Source organism: Anolis carolinensis, chromosome 1, assembly GCF_035594765.1.
Source record: "Anolis carolinensis isolate JA03-04 chromosome 1, rAnoCar3.1.pri, whole genome shotgun sequence".
NCBI lineage: Eukaryota > Metazoa > Chordata > Lepidosauria > Squamata > Dactyloidae > Anolis > Anolis carolinensis.
In genome coordinates this window covers 361,018,520-361,038,349 of record NC_085841.1, presented here as the reverse complement: position 1 = coordinate 361,038,349, position 19,830 = coordinate 361,018,520, and the positions used below count along the sequence as shown (strand labels likewise).

Here is a 19,830-nt window from a genome sequence, read left to right as displayed (position 1 = left end):
TAGCATTACTATGTAATGAACTACTTTTTCTGTCAAATTTGGTGAATAGCATGATGTTTTGGTGCTTAATTTGTAAAATAATAACCTAATTTGATGTTTAATAGGTTTTTCCTTAATCTCTCCTTATTATCCAACATATTTGCTTATCCAACGTTCTGCCGGCCCGTTTACGTTGGATAAGCGAGACTCTACTGTAATTCTTTAAAATCGCAGAATTGGAAGAGATCCCCAGGGCCATCCAGTCCAACCCCCTCCAGCCATGCAGAAAGGCACAATTCAATCCCTCCCAGCAGATGGCCATCCAGACTCTGCTAGAAAACCCCCAGAAGAAAGAGACTCTTGAACAGGTCTTCTGGTCAGGAAGTTCTTCTTAATGCTTAGGTAGAATCTTTTTTCCTGCAATTTGGATCTATTGCTCCGTGTGTCCTAGTCTCCAGAGCAGCAGAAAACAAGCTTGCCTGTTCCTCAACGTGACCTGTATTAGAAATCATTTCTGGAGTTGGATATTACACTATGTAACACAATTTTCGTTCCTGGGATATAACTATCATTTCCTAATTAGTTCTATCATAAAAAACATGGAAAAAGTTTATTAGACTGCCATAACTTTGTTTCTGTGAGACATCCTGCAGCACATTTTGTTCTAGTCTTTCAATGAATATCTCACAGAATCTCAACCCATTCAACATAGTTTGTGGCATTCACAAAAATGAAGTTTCTGGGGGATAACAACTGCTTTCAAAGTAAGGACTACACAATTAAATAGGAAAATATGTTCAAATAATAACATTTTTCAAATTTTGTTACATAGTGTTATTTAGCACAATATAAATTTTAAGCCTTTCCACATTTTCCCCAACTTGAAATTTGTATTTTATGACCTGCATTGTATGCGTGCATTTCACTACACATTCCATTTCTCACTCTTCTTCCCCATCTAGTTTTAAGTGTACAGTAGAGTCTCACTTATCCAACATTTGCTTATCCAACGTTCTGGATTATCCAATGCAGTCTGCCTCCCGCCCTGATCCACAGCTGTTTCTCTAGAAAGCAAGGACTGAACTTTTTCTAGATTTAATTTCCGACAATGTTGCTACTGTAAGTTCATTTTATACAATTCTATAGACAATTTGTTAGTAGCCAATGTTTTTGTCGTCAATATTTTCAATATATTGTGATGTTTTGGTGTTAAATTCATAAATACAGTAATTACTACATAATCTTGCCGTGTTTTGGGCTGCCTTTTCTGTCGATTTGTTGTCAAACATGGTGTTTTTGGTGCTTAATTTGTAAAACCATAATGTAATTTGACTTTTAATAGGCTTTTCCTTAACCCCTCCATATTATCCAACATTTTTGCATATCCAACGTTCTGCCGGACCGTTTATGTTGGATAAGTGAGACTCTACTGTATGTACATCCTACCTTTCCCCCCAATGCAAGTCTTATTGCATCAAGTTAAGACGGAAGTACAAGAAAGACCCATTTGATGCAAAAGCTTTTTATTAAAAAAAAACAAGACATTATATTTTGGAAAAAAACACTAAATTACACCCATTAAAACCATATTACAACCTCAGTAAAAAGATAAAAATATGAGAGGTCGCATTAAAAAGATCTTTCTGCTGCAGGAACTTAAAAGCCAAGAGCCTGCCCTAAATAAAAAGGAATTATTAAAATTAAGGCTGTCGGTTCTAAATCTTTTTAAACTGCTTGCCTAGTTTGAGAGCTATTTTTAAAGAGGAGTTTGGAGTGCTTCTAATTGGTTTTGAGTCATTTCTTTAAAAGTTCCTTGAAGTCTTTTTATTAATCGCATGTCGCCTCCAGAGCCCTTGATCGACTGAAAGGCGGCTAATGTATTTGTTTGTTCTCTCTCTGTCTTTCTTCTCCCATTTTTAAATTGAAACCTCGTGTTCTTCTGCTTCTGTAGATGCATCCTTTTAATGTGTAATTTCAACAGCGTTTGTAGCAAAATGATGGACTACTGCTGAGTTGTCATCCGTTCAATTCTGTTACATAGTTCTTCACTGTATTGTTTCCATTCCATTGGATTGTGATGTCTCAGGGACCCTTGACCCATGACCCCGCAGCCATCATAGATCAAACTGAAGAGGATATGGGTTTTTTCCCATCTCAGCAAGATTCTGTTCCATTCCAGATGTCCCCTGTTGACATTTTGGTGCCACAGCAAAGTACGGACACCCTTGAAACAGAGCCTGGTTCCCTGGAAAGTGTTGTGTTTGATAGGAAGTCTTTTCTCAAAACACATTGCTCCCATAAGGAGTCTTTGAGACGAAGTGCAAGATTAGCGGAGAGAGAGGATTTTAATTAACCCGTTTCCCATGGGAAGTATCGGGGAGGCAGGCATGTTGACACAGCTACTTTCTCTGGGAACAATAGGGGAGTTAAACACCTGTTGGGGGGAACTCTTGAATTTCCATAAAAGTTCTGCAATGAGCTCTCCCTATCGCAGTGTCAATGTGACTAATCCAAGAAGAACATCGTCTCTTGTTCCTGAGCTCCTAAGCGGCCTTTCCGTGCGCTTACTCACGTTTTCACTCCTGTTCAAGTTTGGCCTGCGTTTCAGATCCACCACGAATTACCTTGCCTAGCCTCGAATCCTTGTCTGGACTTAACTTCAAGAATCTCCCGGTGAATCCTTGCTCTTTCCCTACTCAAACTTCCAAAGAGTTTGAGTGTGTTTCGGTTATTGGATTGTAGACTTTGGACTTTAATACTGGACATATGACTTCATTTATTTGGACTATTTTTGATCTTTCCTATAAGGACAATTGCTTGACTATATACTCTGCATACTTTTGTTTTATTCTTTTATTGCATTAATAAAGATATTAGATTGTTTATTGGCCTGTGTGTTGGTTTCCAGTGCTCACGCAGCCTAGAGGCGTTACATGGATTTTAATTCCTTCTTGAACATGTAGGGTTTCTTTTCCCGGTCAGAGAGCATCCCCATTCTTGGTTTAAAATTCCTTTTATTCCTTTGCTCTTGTGGAAGAGGTCACTGGGACCTCTATTTTGCTTTGGTTAAACCTCTTTACCTGGAATCAAATTGTGTCCAATTCTGGGCACCACAGTTCAAAAGAGATATTGACAATAAGCTGGAAGGTGTCCAGAGGAGGGTAACTAAAAGGATCAAAGGTCTGGAGACTGAATTCCAACGAGGAGTGTCTTTTTACCATTGTCAACTTGATATAGACACAGAGTCTATTCCCATCCCAATTTGCACTTCCAAGAATTTGCAGCACTTTATCAGTCACCTTGTGTTTACAATATTGATATGGTGCACCTTACCCAGTCTACTTTTACAACCTCTCCGTTTTAATCCATGTTTTTATTAGTTCTTGTCATTTATTTTTATTGGCTAATGTTTAAATTTTTATAATTGTGCATGTCTTTTGTCTATTGTTGTGTTTTATATTGCTATTGTTTTTATTCGGGCTTGGCCCCATGTAAGCCGCCCTGAGTCCCCTTTGGGGAGATAGAGGCTGGGTATAAAAATAAAGTTATTATTATTATTATTATTATTATTATTATTATTATTATTATTATGACACAGCAAACAAGATAGACATGCTGGATTTCATATCACAAAATCACAAGTCGAACACTTCCCAAGTGTCTAGGACTGTGTGATGTATTTTCGGATGATGCGTGCAGATCCCAGCAGGGTGGCCTTTTGCAGTTGGCAGATCGTAATTTTGTCAATGTCTATTGTTTCCAAATGCCGGCTGAGATCGTTTGGCATGGCACCCAGTGTGCCGATCACCACCGGGACCACCTGCACTGGTTTCTGCCAGAGTCTTTGAAGTTCAATCTTGAGGTCCTGATAGCGGCTGAGTTTTTCCTGTTGTATTTCGTCAATGCGACTGTCACCTGGGATGGCAACATCAATGATCCAAACCTTTTTCTTTTCCACAACTGTGATGTCTGGTGTGTTGTGTTCCAGAACTTTGTCAGTCTGGATTCGGAAGTCCCACAGTATCTTTGCGTGCTCATTTTCCAAGACTTTTGCAGGTTTGTGATCCCACCAGTTCTTTGCTGCTGGGAGGTGGTACTTGAGGAATAAGTTCCAGTGAATCATTTGGGCCACATAGTTGTGCCTCTGTTTGTAGTCTGTCTGTGCGATTTTCTTACAGCAGCTGAGGATATGATCAATGGTTTCATCGGTTTATTATTATTATTAAAGAACTGGGTCTGTTTAGCCTGCAGAAGAGAAGGTTGAGAGGAGTCATGATGAGAGCCATGTATAAATACTGTATGTGAACAGGTGTCATAAAGAAGAGGGAGCAGCCTTGTTTTCTGCAGCCCTAGAAAACAGGACTCAATGGAGCAATGGGTTCAAATTACAGGAAAGGAGATTCCACCTGAACATCAGGAAGAACTTCCTGACTGTATGAACAGTGGAACTCTCTGCCTCGGAGTCTGGTGGGAGCTCCTTCCTTGGAAAGTTTAAACAGAGGCTGGATGGCCATTTGTCAGGGGTGCTTTGATTATGCTTTTCCTGCATGGCAGGGGGTTGGACTAGATGGTCCATGGGGTCTCTTCCAGCTCTATTGTTCCATGATTCTATGCTTCTTTGTGGCAGCTGGTAGTGTCCACATATGTCCATTTCACATATGCATTTCCTCCTGAAACGTTTGCAAATCCCCCCCCCTCTCTCTGTGTGCACGCGCATGCGCATTTCCCCTACAATATTTGCAAGCCATATATATATATATATATATATATATATATATATATATATATGTCTATATATATTTGTGTGTTCATTTCCCCCTGTAATATTTGCAAGCCCTATATATAGGTAGCTAAGAATATATTCATATTTATCCAGACATCTCTCTTTATATAGATATTTGCAGACATATGAGGGTAAATTCATATATAAAAATAATGTATATGTATGGCTACAGATACACAGGTACATGGATCTATATGTATAAAGGATTTGCAAAGACCTGCAAACATATGAGGGGAAATTCATATATAAAATTAATGTATATAGATAGATACACATATAAAGGTACATAGAGATGGCAAACGCCTGCAAGGGGAGTTCTGTAGGAGAGTTTAACAAATATTTCGGGGAAAATGCTTTCATAAGATTAATGAATATATATTTTTCTTCTTCCTGACTTGCAAGGATGTCTTTCTCTTTTCAAAACATTCCCTTGATTAAGAGTGAGGGAGGCCTTGCAAAAGAAAACACACTGATAAGGAAGAAGAGAAAAATAGATCACATATTGCGAGCAATAGCCTGCAGGCTCTGTTGCTGGCCTTGACGTTGACCCGATTATAAGCCGGGGAGGCTTTTTCAGCTCATAAATAAGGGCTGAAATACTCGGCTTATCTACTCAGTAGCTTTGTAGAACAAAGCTGGGGCGCAGCTGGCTAGTAACCAGCTGCAATTAATCACTACATTAAATAGCCCGGCTTGCTGTTGACCTATGCAGCCCCTAAAGACAGTTGCATCTGTCGGTTAGGGAAATTTAGGTACGCTTTATGCGGGAGGCTAATTTAACTAATTTACAACATCATAAAACTGCCAGCAAAACACGAGGAAAGGAATGAGGAAGTACAGCCACCAGTGGACAGTGAAGCAACAGCTCCCCCTGTGGCCGGAATCGTGAAGCTGAAAAAAAAAAGTTAAATGCCTCTGTGTCTGTCTATATATGTTGTTTGTCTGTTGGCATTGAATGTTTGCCATATATGTGTTCATTGTTATCCGCCCTGAGTCCCCTTCGGGGTGAGAAGGGCGGAATATAAATACTGTAAATAAATAAATAAATAAATAACACAGAAACTTTTACTGAACCCAATAGATCAACAGAACAATGGTATTTACAATAGTCCCTCTGATTGCTTGAAGAAATCAACAGTTATAGGCAATCCTTTCTTAGTCCATGAATCTGCTTCAGTGAAGATCAGCAGCAAACAAGGCCTCAGAAATAGTCAGGCCTCTCTGAGTACAGAGCTAGCCAGTACTCAGTCTCTCTCTCACACACACACAAAGAGAAGCCTGTTCAAACTGGTTCTCCAGCAGCAGGGTAGCAACAGTTTCAAAACCAATTCCCAGGTTCTTGCAAAATCAGCTAATCGGCTTCATGCATTTGATTTTCCAGTTAACACACATATAGTATCCTTGCAAACCATGACATTCCCTCCAGGTGTTTTGGTTAAAACTTAAGCGGCTGAGGGGGAAAAGGAAAGGGCCTGAGGCTGTTAGGAATGGTGGGAGTTGGAGTCCAAAACACCTGGACGGCCAAAGTTTGCCCTTGTCTGGACTAGATGGTCCTTTCGGTTCCCATTTTTTGATTTTAATTGAGGCGAGACTCTTGGGAATAGTTCTTGCTGCGATGACTAAGCCCTTGTGTTCCAACTAGACTATTTTTATGTCCTACTGCTGGTACATGAACAAATGGTTGAGAACCAGAGATATAAATAGGAGATTACTGATTTCTTGGCACAGATCACTGCTTCGGAGCATGGTATGCATACCAGCCCAAGCTGGTAAAAGGCAGTTTGAGTAAGTATTCGTACTTCCGTCCCACTTCCACTAAGATTGCCAGGACAGGACTCTTCCAGGTACAGAGATTTGGAGCGTATTTATACAATAGCAATTGGAGCATATTTATACCTGTGGAATAATGTCCAGGGTGGGAGAAAGAACCCTTGTCGGTCTGAAGCAAGTGTGAATGTTACAATGAGCAAGCTTCATTAACATTGAGTAGCCTTGCAGCTGCAAGGTCAATCAATGAGAGTATTTGCATAGAAGTAGCTTGGCTGTTGTAGCCTGGAGGCATCCCTCTGTTTGGGAGGTGTTAACTGGCTCTTAATTGCTTGTTATTTGGAGTTCTTTTTCTGAGTGGCGTTTTTTTATTTTCTGTCTTGATTCTGGTGGATTTTTTTTTTTTAATACTGGTAACCAAATTTTGTTCATTTCCATATCAGACTACACAGAGAAGCCATTGAAATCCACAAAGATGTGGACAATTGCAACAAAAAAGGGAGAAAACCATGAAAATAAACAAAATCTGGTCACCAGTACAGTAGAGTCTCACTTATCCAAACTAAACGGGCTGGCTGAAGCTTGGATAAACAAATATCTTGGATTATAAGGAGGGATTAAGGAAAAGCCTATTAAACATCAAATTAGGTAATGATTTTACAAATTAAGCACCAAAACATCATGTTATACAACAAATTTGACAGAAAAAGTAGTTCAATACGCAGTAATGTTATGTTGTAATTACTGTAATCACGAATTTAGTACCAAAATATCACGGTAAATTGAAAACATTGACTACAAAAATGGCTTGGAAAATCCAGAACCTTGGATAAGCGAGGCTTGGATAAGTGAGACTTTACTGTATTAAAGAAACACCACAATCATGCCAATTAACACCTCCCAAACAAAGGATGCCTCTAGACACAACAGCCAGGCTACCTCTATGCAAATACCCTCACTGATTGACTTTGCAGCTGCAAGGCTATTCAATGCTAAACAAGTTTGCCATTTGCAACATTCACAATTGCTTCAAACAGACAAGGGTTCTTTCTCCCAACCTGGACATTATTCCACAGATATATACACCTCACTTACCTCACTTCCAACAGAATTTCTGAATATGGCATTAGTCAGAGATGCAGGCGAAACGTCAGGAGAGAATTGACAGCGTGGAGGTCAGGGTGTGTTGCTGGATGGGTTTCTTCAAGCTCCATCAATCATCTTCTCCAGCACCCTGATGAATTGGTTGCAATCGTCTGCCTCACCAATTCCTCTGTTCAATGTCAGACTCAAACACATCTGTAGTCTGAAGTCCAAACATTTATTTCAATATCTATAATACATATTTACAAAGAACAGCAAAAGCCATCGCTCTGAGCTGGCATTCTTCTATAGCCTCTTTGCTCGGCAAGCACCGCTCAACACACAGAGAGATAAGATAAGCACATTCCTCAGTCCGAAGGAAGTTCCCAGTCTCCAAGGCCTGATAGGTCATAGCAGGCTGTCAGTCAAAACTAGCCTGCTGTTAACTGTTTCATTGCTGAAACACACACTCTTGCCTAACAGCAGAAAACACTTGATTTACATTTCATACACATACAACCATAATCCAACAAGAATGCTGCTGGAACATGGCCATACAGTCTGAAAAACTCACAGCAATCCAGTTATTCCAGCCATGAAAGCCTTTGACAACACATTAAACCATGATCAGTTTGCCTTAGTGTCACCATAACCTGGAAGCAACTTGAAGGCACACAACAAGAACCATAAAAGCAATGCTGTCTTTAAAAAATACCTACTTCAAACTTTAGTAAATGAGGAATAAGTGCACACAAAAGTGTGGCCTAATGGTTGCATCAGCATTCCAGAAGACGAGAGTTCAAATCTCCCTCTAAACATGCTGAGCAGCCCTGGGCAGGGTACACTAACATCTCAGCTCTATTGGAAAGAGGAGAATCCAAGGCTGGAGTCAAAATTGCTGGAAGAAACATTAACAACCTTAGATATGCAGATGATGCCACTTTGATGGATGAAAGTGCGGAGGAGCTGAGGAGCCTTATCACCAAGGTGAAAGAAGAAAGTGCACAAGCTGGGTTGCAGTTAAACATCAAGCAAACCAAGATCATGGCAACCAGACTGATTGAGGACTAGCAAATAGAGGGAGAAAACGTGGAGGCAGTGACAGACTTTATATTTCTAGGCACGAAGATGACTGCAGATGCAGACTGCAGCCAGGGAATCAGAAGATGTTTACTTCTTGGGAGGAGAACAATGACCAATCTCGATAAAATAGTGAAGAGTAGAAACATCACACTGGCAACGAAGGTCCGCATAGTGAAAGCAATAGTATCCCTCATAGTAACCTATGGATGTGAGAGCTGGACCATAAGGAAGGCTGAGTGAAGGAAGAGAGACGCTTTTGAACTCTGGTGCTGGAGGAAAATCCTGAGAGTGCCTTGGACCTTGGCAAGAAGATCCAACCAGTCCATCCTCCAGGAAATAATGCCCAATGGCTGCTCACTGGAGGGAAGGATATTAGAGGCAAAGCTGAAGTATTTTGGCCACATCATGAGGAGACAGGAAAGCTTAGAGAAGATAATGATGCTGGAGAAAAGGGAAGGAAAAAGGAAGAGAGGCCGACCAAGGGCGAGATGGATGGATGGATGGTATCCTTGAAAGGACTGGCCTGACCTAGAAGGAGCTGGGATGGCCACCTGACAGGGAGCTCTGGCCTGGGATGGTCCATAAGGTCACCAAGAGTCGGAAGCGAGTGAACGAATAAACAAAGAGGAAAGCAAGAGCAAAATCTTCTCTGTGTAAACTTTGCAAAGAAAACCTTATGGTAAGGTTGCTTTTAGAATCATAGAATTGGAAAAGACCACAAGGGCCACCCAGTCCAACTCATTTTTACCAAGCAGGAACACAGAATCAAAGGACAAGAACTTGCTGATGATAAGAGCCGTTCAACAGTGGAATATGTTGCTTGGGAGTGTGGTAGAGCAGGCCTGGGCAAACTTGGGCCCTCCAGGTGTTTTGGACTCCAACTCCCACAATTCCTAACAGCCGGTAGGCTGTTAGGAATTGTGGGAGTTGGAGTCCAAAACACCTGGAGGGCTCAAGTTTGCCCAGGCCTGGTGGTAGAGTTGCCTTCTGCAGAGAGAACGTTATTAATCTGAGACTGGATGTCCATCTGTCAAGAGTGTTTTGATTACATAAGCCAACAAAATCAAACTTTTTGTAATCATCAGAAATAAGAGTAGCACAGTTTAAATCAATTTGTACGCCGATTTTAAATATGTCTTTATTTTTTTCCTCCATCACATCAACTTTTAAAACTATAACGAATGGTACATTACAGCGGGCTACTGAAAAGTCTGCACATTTCGCATCCTATTAGTGTAACACAGGCCAACAAGTATTTTTCATCAGATATAATTTTAGTTCATTCCTATAGATTTTTTTTTTTTTTGTGGAGCCCCGGTGGCGAAGTGTGTAAAAGCACTGAGCTGCTGAACTTGCAGACCAAAAGGTCCCAGGTTCAAATCTTGGGAGCGGAGTGAGCGCCTGCTGTTAGCTCCAGCATCTGCCAACCTAGCAGTTCAAAAACATGCCAATGTGAGTAGATCAATAGGTACCGCTCTGGTGGGAAGGTAACGGCGCTCCATGCAGTCATGCCGGCCACATGACCTTGGAGGTGTCTACGGACAATGCCGGCTCTTTGGCTTAGAAATGGAGATGAGCACCAACCCCTAGAGTCAGACATGACTGGACTTAACATCAGGGGAAACCTTTACCTTTACTTCATGCCAACTAGTATTTTTCATCAGATATAATTTTAGGTCATTCCTATAGAATTTCTTACGCTGAATTCAGATCTGTGTTCATTTGTAATCTATCACATGTAGTTTTTGCGATGAGGCTAATTGAATAATTAATGCATTTACGCTCTGATATCGATACTGTTGTAGTTGGGCTGTGTCCTGACAGATACAATTGAATTGATATCTGTGCATAAATGCAGTAAATATTCAATTAGCCTCATCAAATAAAGTACACGTGATAGAGAAAATAAAGATCTGAATTCAGTGCAATTTTTAAAATAAGAATGAACTAAATTTTTATTATGGGGAGCACTGGTTGTGTAGTGTGCTAAAGCGCTGAGCTGCTGAACTTGCAGACCGAAAGGTTGCAGGTTTGAAATTCGGGGAGCAGAGTGAGCGCCTGCTGTTAGCCCCAGCTTCTGCCAACCTAGCAGTTTGAAAAAATGCCAATGTGAGTAGATCAGTAGGTACCGCTCTGGCGGGAAGGTAATGGCACTCTATGCTGTCCTGCTGGCCAGGGGAAACCTTTACCTTTTATAGTATATTTTGTTAGATTATGACATGGAAATTGTACTTTTGTTTATGATATCCTGAAAGCAATTTTGTTATATGCAATATAGTTTGAAGAGAATTACTCTAATATAGAGTTGTAGAAACCTGATTCGTATTGCATTTCTTGGGATTTTTACAAGAGTGTGTATAGTAAAGGTTAAAGGTTTTCCCCTGACATTAAGTCCTGTCATGTCTGACACTGGGGGTTGGTGCTCATCTCCATTTCTAAGCCAAAGAGCCGGCGTTGTCCATAGACACCTCCAAGGTCATGTGGCCGGCATGACTGCATGGAGTGCCGTTACCTTCCCTCCGGAGCAGTACCTCTGTGGAGTAGGCTGGATAGCAAGCCAGCTGCAACAAATCACTCTGATCAAGAGGTCATGAGTTCGAGGCCAGCCTGTGCCTGCGTCTTGTCTCTGTCTCTGTTCTATGTTATGGCATTGAATGTTTGCCTTTATGTGTGCAATGTGATCTGCCCTGAGTCCCCTTCGGGGCGAGAAGGGCGGAATATAAATGCTGTAAATAAAGAAAGAAATAAATACCTATTGATCTACTCACCTTGGCATATTACTGTTATTTGTTTGTTTTATCGGGCCAGGCCCCATGTAAACCGCCCCGAGTCCCTTCGGGGAGATGGGGCGGGGTATAAAAATAAAGTTATTATTATTATTATTATTGTTATTATTATTATTATTATTATTATTATTATTATATTTTTGAACTGCTAGGTTGGCAGAAGCTGGAGCTAACAGTGGGCGCTCACTCTGCTCCCCGTATTTGAACCTGGGACCTTTCGGTCTGCAAGTTCAGCAGCTCAGTGCTTTAACGCACTTCGCCACTGGGCTCCTATTATTATAGATATTTGTGCATTATCCGATCCGTTGGACTGTATCACCCTTGGGACCCGTTTCAACTCCATGATGCAACCTGTGCTCAAACCATGCCTTTTCAAGGTGCAGACCACCACTTATAAAGCCCTAAACGGTTTGGGACCCACCTACCTTCGTGACCGTATCTCCCACTATAAACCTGCCCGATCTCTCCGATCATCTGGGGAGGCCCTCCTTACGCCACTGCCTATATCCCAGGCCCCCCTTGTGGGTACTAGGGAGAGGGCCTTTTCTGCTGTGGCCCCTCGACTATGGAATTCACTGCCCATTGAGATTAGGCAAGCTCCCACTCTATTAGCTTTTAAAAAAGATTTAAAAACATGGCTCTTCCGCTGCGCTTTTGGAGAGTAACTGTTATTTATTCCTTTTCCTGCTCCTCTCCAACATCTTTCCTCTAGACGGTTCCACTTTCGTATGTCCCTGCTCCCCGTGGTCTCCATTCCCTTTATCTTTCTCACCCGAGTTTTTATCTTTGTATTCATGCGGCCGGCCCTGTTTTTACTGTTTCTTTGATTTGCGTTGTAGTGTATATTGTATATTATTACTTATTGTATTGTTTAATTGCTCTATGTTTTGTTGTATTTGTACTTGTTATATTGTTTTGCTCTGGGCATGGCCCCATGTAAGCCGCCCCGAGTCCCCGTTGGGGAGATGGTGGCAGGGTATAAATAAAGTTTTATTATTATTATTATTATTGACACAACGACGTTGTATGACACAGCAAACAAGATAGACATGCTGGATTTCGTTTCACAAAAACACAAGTCGAACACTTCCCAAGTGTCTAGGACTGTGTGATGTATTTTCAGATGATGCGTGCAGATCCCAGTAGGGTGGCCTTTTGCAGTTGGCAGATCGTAATTTTGTCAATGTCTATTGTTTCCAAATGCCGGCTGAGATCTTTTGGCACGGCACCCAGTGTGCCCATCACCACCGGGACCACCTGCACTGGTTTCTGCCAGAGTCTTTGAAGTTCAATCTTGAGGTCCTGATAGCAGCTGAGTTTTTCCTGTTGTTTTTCATCAATGCGACTGTCACTGGGATGGCAACATCAATGATCCAAACCTTGTTCTTTTCTACAACTGTGATGTCTGGTGTGTTGTGTTCCAGAACTTTGTCAGTCTGGATTCGGAAGTCCCACAGTATCTTTGCGTGTTCATTTTCCACAATAATAATAATAATAATAATAATAATAATAATAATAATAATAATAATAACTTTATTTTTATACCCCGCCTCTATCTCCCCGGAGGGGACTCAGGGCGGCTTACATGGGGCCAAGCCCGAATAAAAACAGTAGCAGTATAAAACACAGCAATTGACAACAACTTGCACAATAAATAATAATAATAATAATAATAATAATAATAATAATAATAAAATAAAAAATTAAACATTAGCCAATAAAAAACAAGAACTAATAAAAACATGGATTAAAACTGAGAGATTATAAAAGTAGACTGGGTAAGGTGCACCATATAAATATTGCAGGTTTGTGATCCCACCAGTTCTTTACTGCAGGGAGGTGGTACTTGAGGCATAAGTTCCAATGAATCATTTGGGCCACAGAGTTGTGCCTCTGTTTGTAGTCTGTCTGTGCAATTTTCTTACAGCAGCTGAGGATATGATCAATGGTTTCGTCGGTTTCCTTGCACAGTCTGCATTTTGGGTCATCAGCTGATTTTTCGATCTTGGCCTTGATTGCCTTTGTTCTGATGGCTTGCTCCTGGGCTGCAAGGATCAGACCTTCTGTCTCCTTCTTCAGGGTCCCATTCGTGAGCCAGAGCCAGGTCTGGCTCACGAATATTATTATTATTATTATTATTATTATTGACACAACAACGTTGTATGACACAGCAAACAAGATAGACATGCTGGATTTCGTTTCACAAAACCACAAGTCGAACACTTCCCAAGTGTCTAGGACTGTGTGATGTATTTTCTGATGATGTGTGCAGATCCCAGTAGGGCGGCCTTTTGCAGTTGGCAGATGGTGATTTTGTCAATGTCTATTGTTTCCAAATGCCGGCTGAGATCTTTTGGCACAGCACCCAGTGTGCCCATCACCACCGGGACCACCTGTACTGGTTTCTGCCAGAGTCTTTGAAGTTCAATCTTGAGGTCCTGATAGCGGCTGAGTTTTTCCTGTTGTTTTTCATCTATGCGACTGTCACCTGGGATGGCAACATCAATGATCCAAACCTTGTTCTTTTCCACAACTGTGATGTCTGGTGTGTTGTGTTCCAGAACTTTGTCAGTCTGGATTCGGAAGTCCCACAGTATCTTTGCGTGTTCATTTTCCACGATCTTTGCTGGTTTGTGATCCCACCAGTTCTTTGCTGCTGGCAGGTGGTACTTGAGGCATAAGTTCCAATGGATCATTTGGGCCACACAGTTGTGCCTCTGTTTGTAGTCTGTCTGTGCAATTTTCTTACAGCAGCTGAGGAAATGATCAATGGTTTCGTCAGCTTCCTTGCACAGTCTGCATTTTGGGTCATCAGCTGATTTTTCGATCTTGGCCTGGATTGCCTTTGTTCTGATGGCTTGCTCCTGGGCTGCAAGGATCAGACCTTCTGTCTCCTTCTTCAGGGTCCCATTCGTGAGCCAGAGCCAGGTCTTCTCCTTATCAGCTTTTCCTTCAATTTTGTCAAGGAACTTTCCATGCAGTGTTTTGTTGTGCCAGCTGTCAGCTCTAGTTTGTAGTGCGGTTTTCTTGTACTGGTTTTTTGTCTGCTGTGCTTTGAGGAGTTTCTGATTTTTGACTTCAATCAAAGCAGGTTCTTCACTTTGCTTTACATATTCTACCAGGGCATGTTCTTCTTCTTTGACTGCTTGTTTGACTTGTAAGAGTCCTCTGCCCCCTGATCTTCTAGGCAGATATATTATTATTATTATTATTATTATTATTATTATTATTATTATTATTATTATTTTCTGGATGCAAACCATGTGCCCTGTGCCTGATGTGTCCCTTTGCCTGCCTCTGCATCCCACTGCCCTCTCTTTCTACCAACTCCAATGGGCAGAAAGCAGGGTCTGGCTATAGGCTGGCGAAGGAGGGCTCGGGGAGGCGGGTGGGTGTATCTTGCTACTGTCTCTGCCCAATCTCCGAGCCGGGGAAGGAGTACCTTATGAATATGAAAAGCATCCCAGCTCCCTCTGTTCCCTCCCTTTCTGTCCTCCTCTCCTTGGCCATGAAGGCAGCAGCCGAGCAGCTGTGAAATCCGGATGCTGGGGACCAGCGGCGAAGATCTCTTCCTCTCGGGCACCTCAAAGATGCTTCCTAGCTAAAGAGAAGATGGGCGTTCAGGTGAGGATGGAGGCGGACCTCTTGTGTTGCTTTTGCCTTAGCAAGGCCAGGGGAGAACTTGTCTGCAGAGTCTGCCTTGCCCAATTTGAGGAGGTGATGGATGAGTGCTACCCTTGGCCTGTTTTTTTGGGGGTGATGGAGAAAGGCAAGGGGAGCAAGCAGGCCTTGCTGGGCAATGCAGGAGTTCCTCTCCTCGCTTTCTTCACTCGCCAGCATTGAATCCCACAAGAATAGAGGAGAGGGTGGCTTGCTAGCCCTGAGCCTTTCTTTGTGCCTGCTTTTGTGCTCTTGCCTTTTGTTGGGGGATTTGTCTCTCTCTCTCCCCTCCCTCTTCAGTCTCCCCCACCCTCCTTTCTGGCGAAAAGATCAAATTTCCCTCAATTCATGGCATTGAATTCATTCATTTTCCCTTGCGCTCCCCTCCCTCCTTCTCCCAGCTTCGGGTCAGCGGTCTGGTGGAATTCCAAGATGAAATGGTTGCAAGAAGAAGGTGCAGGAGCCAAATGAAAACAGTCCTTGCAGCATGTTGTTGCTGTTGTTGTTATTCTTACAAATAAATAAACAAACAAACAAACCATGTGTTTGATATTAAAATATCCAGCAAGGCCATGGGATAGATGGAAACATGGATGAGGTATATGTCGGGAGCAAAACTTCGCACTATTGGTCTTTTGTCTGTTTATGCAGATGCTAGGTTTGCTGGCATACACAACTTGGAAAAAAAAGGAGACAGCACTAAGGCAGCAATCTTGGGCAAGGAAACATAATGTGATGCAAGTGTTATTTGTCATTGCAATGAATGCACTTTAGTTGCAAAAAAGAAAATCACAAAGCCGTGTCTTATGAATGAAGGAAGTTTATTTTCCACCTAAGGCGAAGAATTTTAAATTGTTTACTGCTTTATTAGCAAATCAATTATGTATTTTTCTCATTTCCCTATTTGGTGCCTCTGTGGTTTTTCACTGTCTGGGATTCAGAAAACATGGTTATGTGTCCAAGCTTTTGATGACTAAATGACAAAGTTGACATGGCCTGATTTAAGGATGAAGTATGAGGATCTCGGATGAATGGAATTAATTATATATACGTTTTTAAGGTTTTTATAATGTGTTTTAACAGTGTTATTAATGGATCTGTTTATATTGTTTTGTTTTTATGATTGCATTTTGGGCATTAAATTTTGCCAAGTTTTGTAAGCCGTCCTGAGTCCCCTCGGGTGAGAAGGGCGGGGTATAAATGTTATAAATAAATAAATAAATAAATAAATATACTTTCTGTGGGTCTCACTGAAACAGAACGACCATCAGATGGCAATTGAAGGGTCAGTGCACATAGATAGCCATAGTTTCTCTCTTTGTAAAAATCTTTTTTGCACCTGTGCCCAACTTACTCTGATGTCATCAGTGTAGTAACTCTGAGCATAGAGTTGTTGCAGGTTCGGCACAACACAAGGCAAGCTCTGGTTGAGTTGGCCAAACCAAATGCAATCAATCCATCTGTTAGGGATTCCTCATCTTCAGAAGAGGAAGGGGAGCAGGAAAGTGTTCATGAATCTGATGGTGAGTTGGAATCTGAGGAGGAGATTTTGCAAGTACCCACATTTCAGGAGAGGTGAAAGGAAACAGAGCAGAGACATCGTTCAGCTAGAATAGTTGCCAGAAATGCAGCTGAGTAATTGGGAACTGCCCTAGCAGCTGTGAGGGGACTCAGGGCTATAAAGCAGAAGCGGATGCAGCCAGCTCTTGCTGGTAACAAACTGATTATTTGCTCTCCTTGTGCCTGCTTCAAGTCTGCATCTGGGAAACTGCTCCTAAGGATTTATTGCTGTTTCTTTGAATTAAGACTGCTATTTGATTTGGGAATTTAACAAAGACTAAGACCTGTGTTTGCCCTAAGCCTTCCTTGCTTCCTTTTGCATTATTACACTGAGTGTGCTGTACTTTATGTTTTGCTGAAGTAAAGCAGTTTTCATTTACTTACCATAGTGTTTTAAGGTTGTTCTTGAAAGACAAAACAGGACACCATCTAGCATTGCCCCAAGAGAAGGGAGAAGAAAAGATGCCAATGGGTTATGTGTGGTTTTGTGGATCCAGATTTATATGGGCCTGCCCACTAGACAAGTAGCTCTGGCATGGGCTGGTCCATGACATCACAAAGAAGCGACTGAACAATAAATAACAAGCCCACTAGAATCATGGAATCATAATTGGAAGAGACCACAAGGGCCATACAGTCTAGCCCCTTCTACCATGCAGGAAGACACAGGGTTTAGGAAAAGCCTGAAAACCTGGCTGTTCACACAGGCTTTTGAATAGTACCACCCTCTTGAATGTTAAATTCTTGTACAAATGGTTATCCTTGATCGGTTGCATCTGCATGGGTAATTTCTCTATATAGCCTCAGGGTTCAACTCACTTTTGGGTTCTCCCCCATGTTCTTATAGCACTTTTAACTTCCTCCATGTTTACAAGTCTCACTTAGTGCACTTTGATCAACCTATCCTTATGTTTTTATTGATGTGTTTTAACTTTGTATTATTAATGGTTTGATTTTAATCGTATGTTTTAATTTTTCATTTGTGCATTTTCAGTATTTGATGTTTTTGTATGTATACTCTTTTGCATTTGTAAGCCACCCTGAGTCCCTGCGGGGAGATAGAGGCGGGGTACAATAAAATAATAATAATAATAATAATGATAATGATAATGATAATAATTGAAACCCTCCCAACAGATGACCATCCAGCCTCTGCTTAAAAACCTCTCAAGAAACAGATTATATTGGACTTCAAGGGAACATATTCCACTAGGGACCTTCCCAAGAGCCCCCGGTGGCGCAGTGGATTAAACCTCTTAGCTGCTGAACTTGCTGACTGAAATTTGATTCTGGGAGCTTCCACTGTTAGCCCTAGCTTCTGCCAATCTAGCAGTTCAAAAACATACAAATATGAGTAGATCAATAGGTACCACTCCGGCAGGAAGGTAATGGCACTCCATGCAGTCATGCCGGCCACATGACCATGGAGGTGTCTATGGAAATGTGTTGGCTCTTCAGCTTAGAAATGGAGATGAACACTAACCCCCAGATTTGGACATGACTAGACTTAGTGTCAGGAGGAAACTTTTACCTTTTAATTTCCTTGACTTTTACCATTTTCTGTTGCATGCCTCCTGTCAGGGATTGACATTTTGACATCTGGAGAATCTCATAAACTCTCTCCCTGACATTGACAGCCTGGACCAGCAGATTTCTCACATGAAACATTTCACACATGAAAACTAGGATATTTGTAACCAAACAACATTGGAGTGTGCTCACACTGACAAACATTTCTTACAAGGAAAATCATACAAACTAGAAGAGGATGCAAGAGTTTGCTTTTGCCTGAGCTTACCAAGAAAGGCAAAACTCTATCAAGTTATCTCCCATCCCTCTATCTTTCACTGACTTAATTCAGTGTTAACTACTATTGCATTTTGACCTCAGTTTGCAGGAAATGAAGCAGACCGAGAGCAAAGTGGGAATGTGGGAGAGAAAAACTAGGACATTTTAAAAGCAGGTGGAAAGGCAGAATGGTAGAAGATCAAGTGGGACAATCCCCGGGAAATTGGGACAATGGAAAGATAAGCCCTTGCTATAGTTTGTTTCTACTTACAGATTGTATTTGGTTTTCTGAGTTTCAAGTTGTGTGTGCCTATGTAGATACTTCATTTTGACTCTTGCCACCTTCTCTTGCTAAAATTAGTTTCTACATATTTATAGAGTATGTTATCTCTCAAACTTTCTCCCAAGGAATCGAGACCAGTGTTTCTGGTGGAGGTGATAATTCCATTTTTGTTTCCACAACTATCCTGTGAAATAAGCCAGGCTGGTTGACAGTGACTTCCCTAGTATCAGTCCAGGCAGTGGGTATCCCAGGTCTAATTGGAATGGATCGAACTCTTATCTGCCAACCTGCAGCGAGTGAGAATTATTTGAAATCCTATTGCATTTCCAAGGAGCCGTCCTGCAGAGTTGTTTTGAGTGGTCAGAGGGCTATAAACCACTGATCCTTAAATGGAAAATACAGACCATTCAACAGCTTGCTCTGAATTATTTGCACAGTGCTTTGCAGATAGAGTCACTCAGATCTCCTGACTTGGATGTTGTAGCTCATATAGTTCCAGTGGATGTAAAATTGGATCCTGCTTGTCCAGGATTTTCAGAGAATTGAGAGTTACCTTATATGTTTTAGACCAGGCATGGGCAAACTTGGGCCCTCCAGGTGTTTTGGACTTCAACTCCCACAATTCCTAACAGCCTACCGGCTGTTAGGAATTGTGGGAGTTGAAGTCCAAAACACCTGGAGGGCCCAAGTTTGAGCATGTCTGGACTAAAGGAACCTTTAACCTGGAGGGACCAAGTTTGCCCATACCTGATCTAGGTGAATTTCTTTCTGGTTTTAGACTTGGTTATGGGAAAGAGACTGCTTTGCTCACCTTGACCTATGCAGAGAACTGGATAGTGGAATATTAATTCTACTGGACCTGGGTTGTTGTGTGTTTTCTGGGCTGTATGGCCATGTTCTGGAAAAACATGGCTATACAGCCCGGAAAACACACAACAACCCTGTGATTCCGACCATGAAAACCTTCGACATCTACTGGACCTCTTAGAAGCTTTTGATTCCATTGACTATGGACTTTTGGACCACCTCCCTAGAATGGGGCTTGGAGGAACTGCTTT

The 19,830-nt window shown here is 41.7% G+C and overlaps 1 protein-coding gene across 3 annotated transcripts in view; it reads left to right on the top strand.

Moving 5' to 3' along the window:
- The first annotated feature begins 14,846 nt into the window (after positions 1-14,846).
- Positions 14,847-19,830, top strand: part of armh4 (armadillo like helical domain containing 4) — an 86,692-nt gene continuing 81,708 nt past the window's right edge. For all 3 annotated transcript variants that reach the window (XM_062968654.1, XM_062968653.1, XM_008118349.3), the window contains exon 1: positions 14,847-15,105. In XM_062968654.1, the coding sequence (XP_062824724.1) occupies positions 15,094-15,105 (12 nt within the window). In that variant the 5' untranslated portion in view covers positions 14,847-15,093. The remainder of the gene's footprint in view (positions 15,106-19,830) is intronic.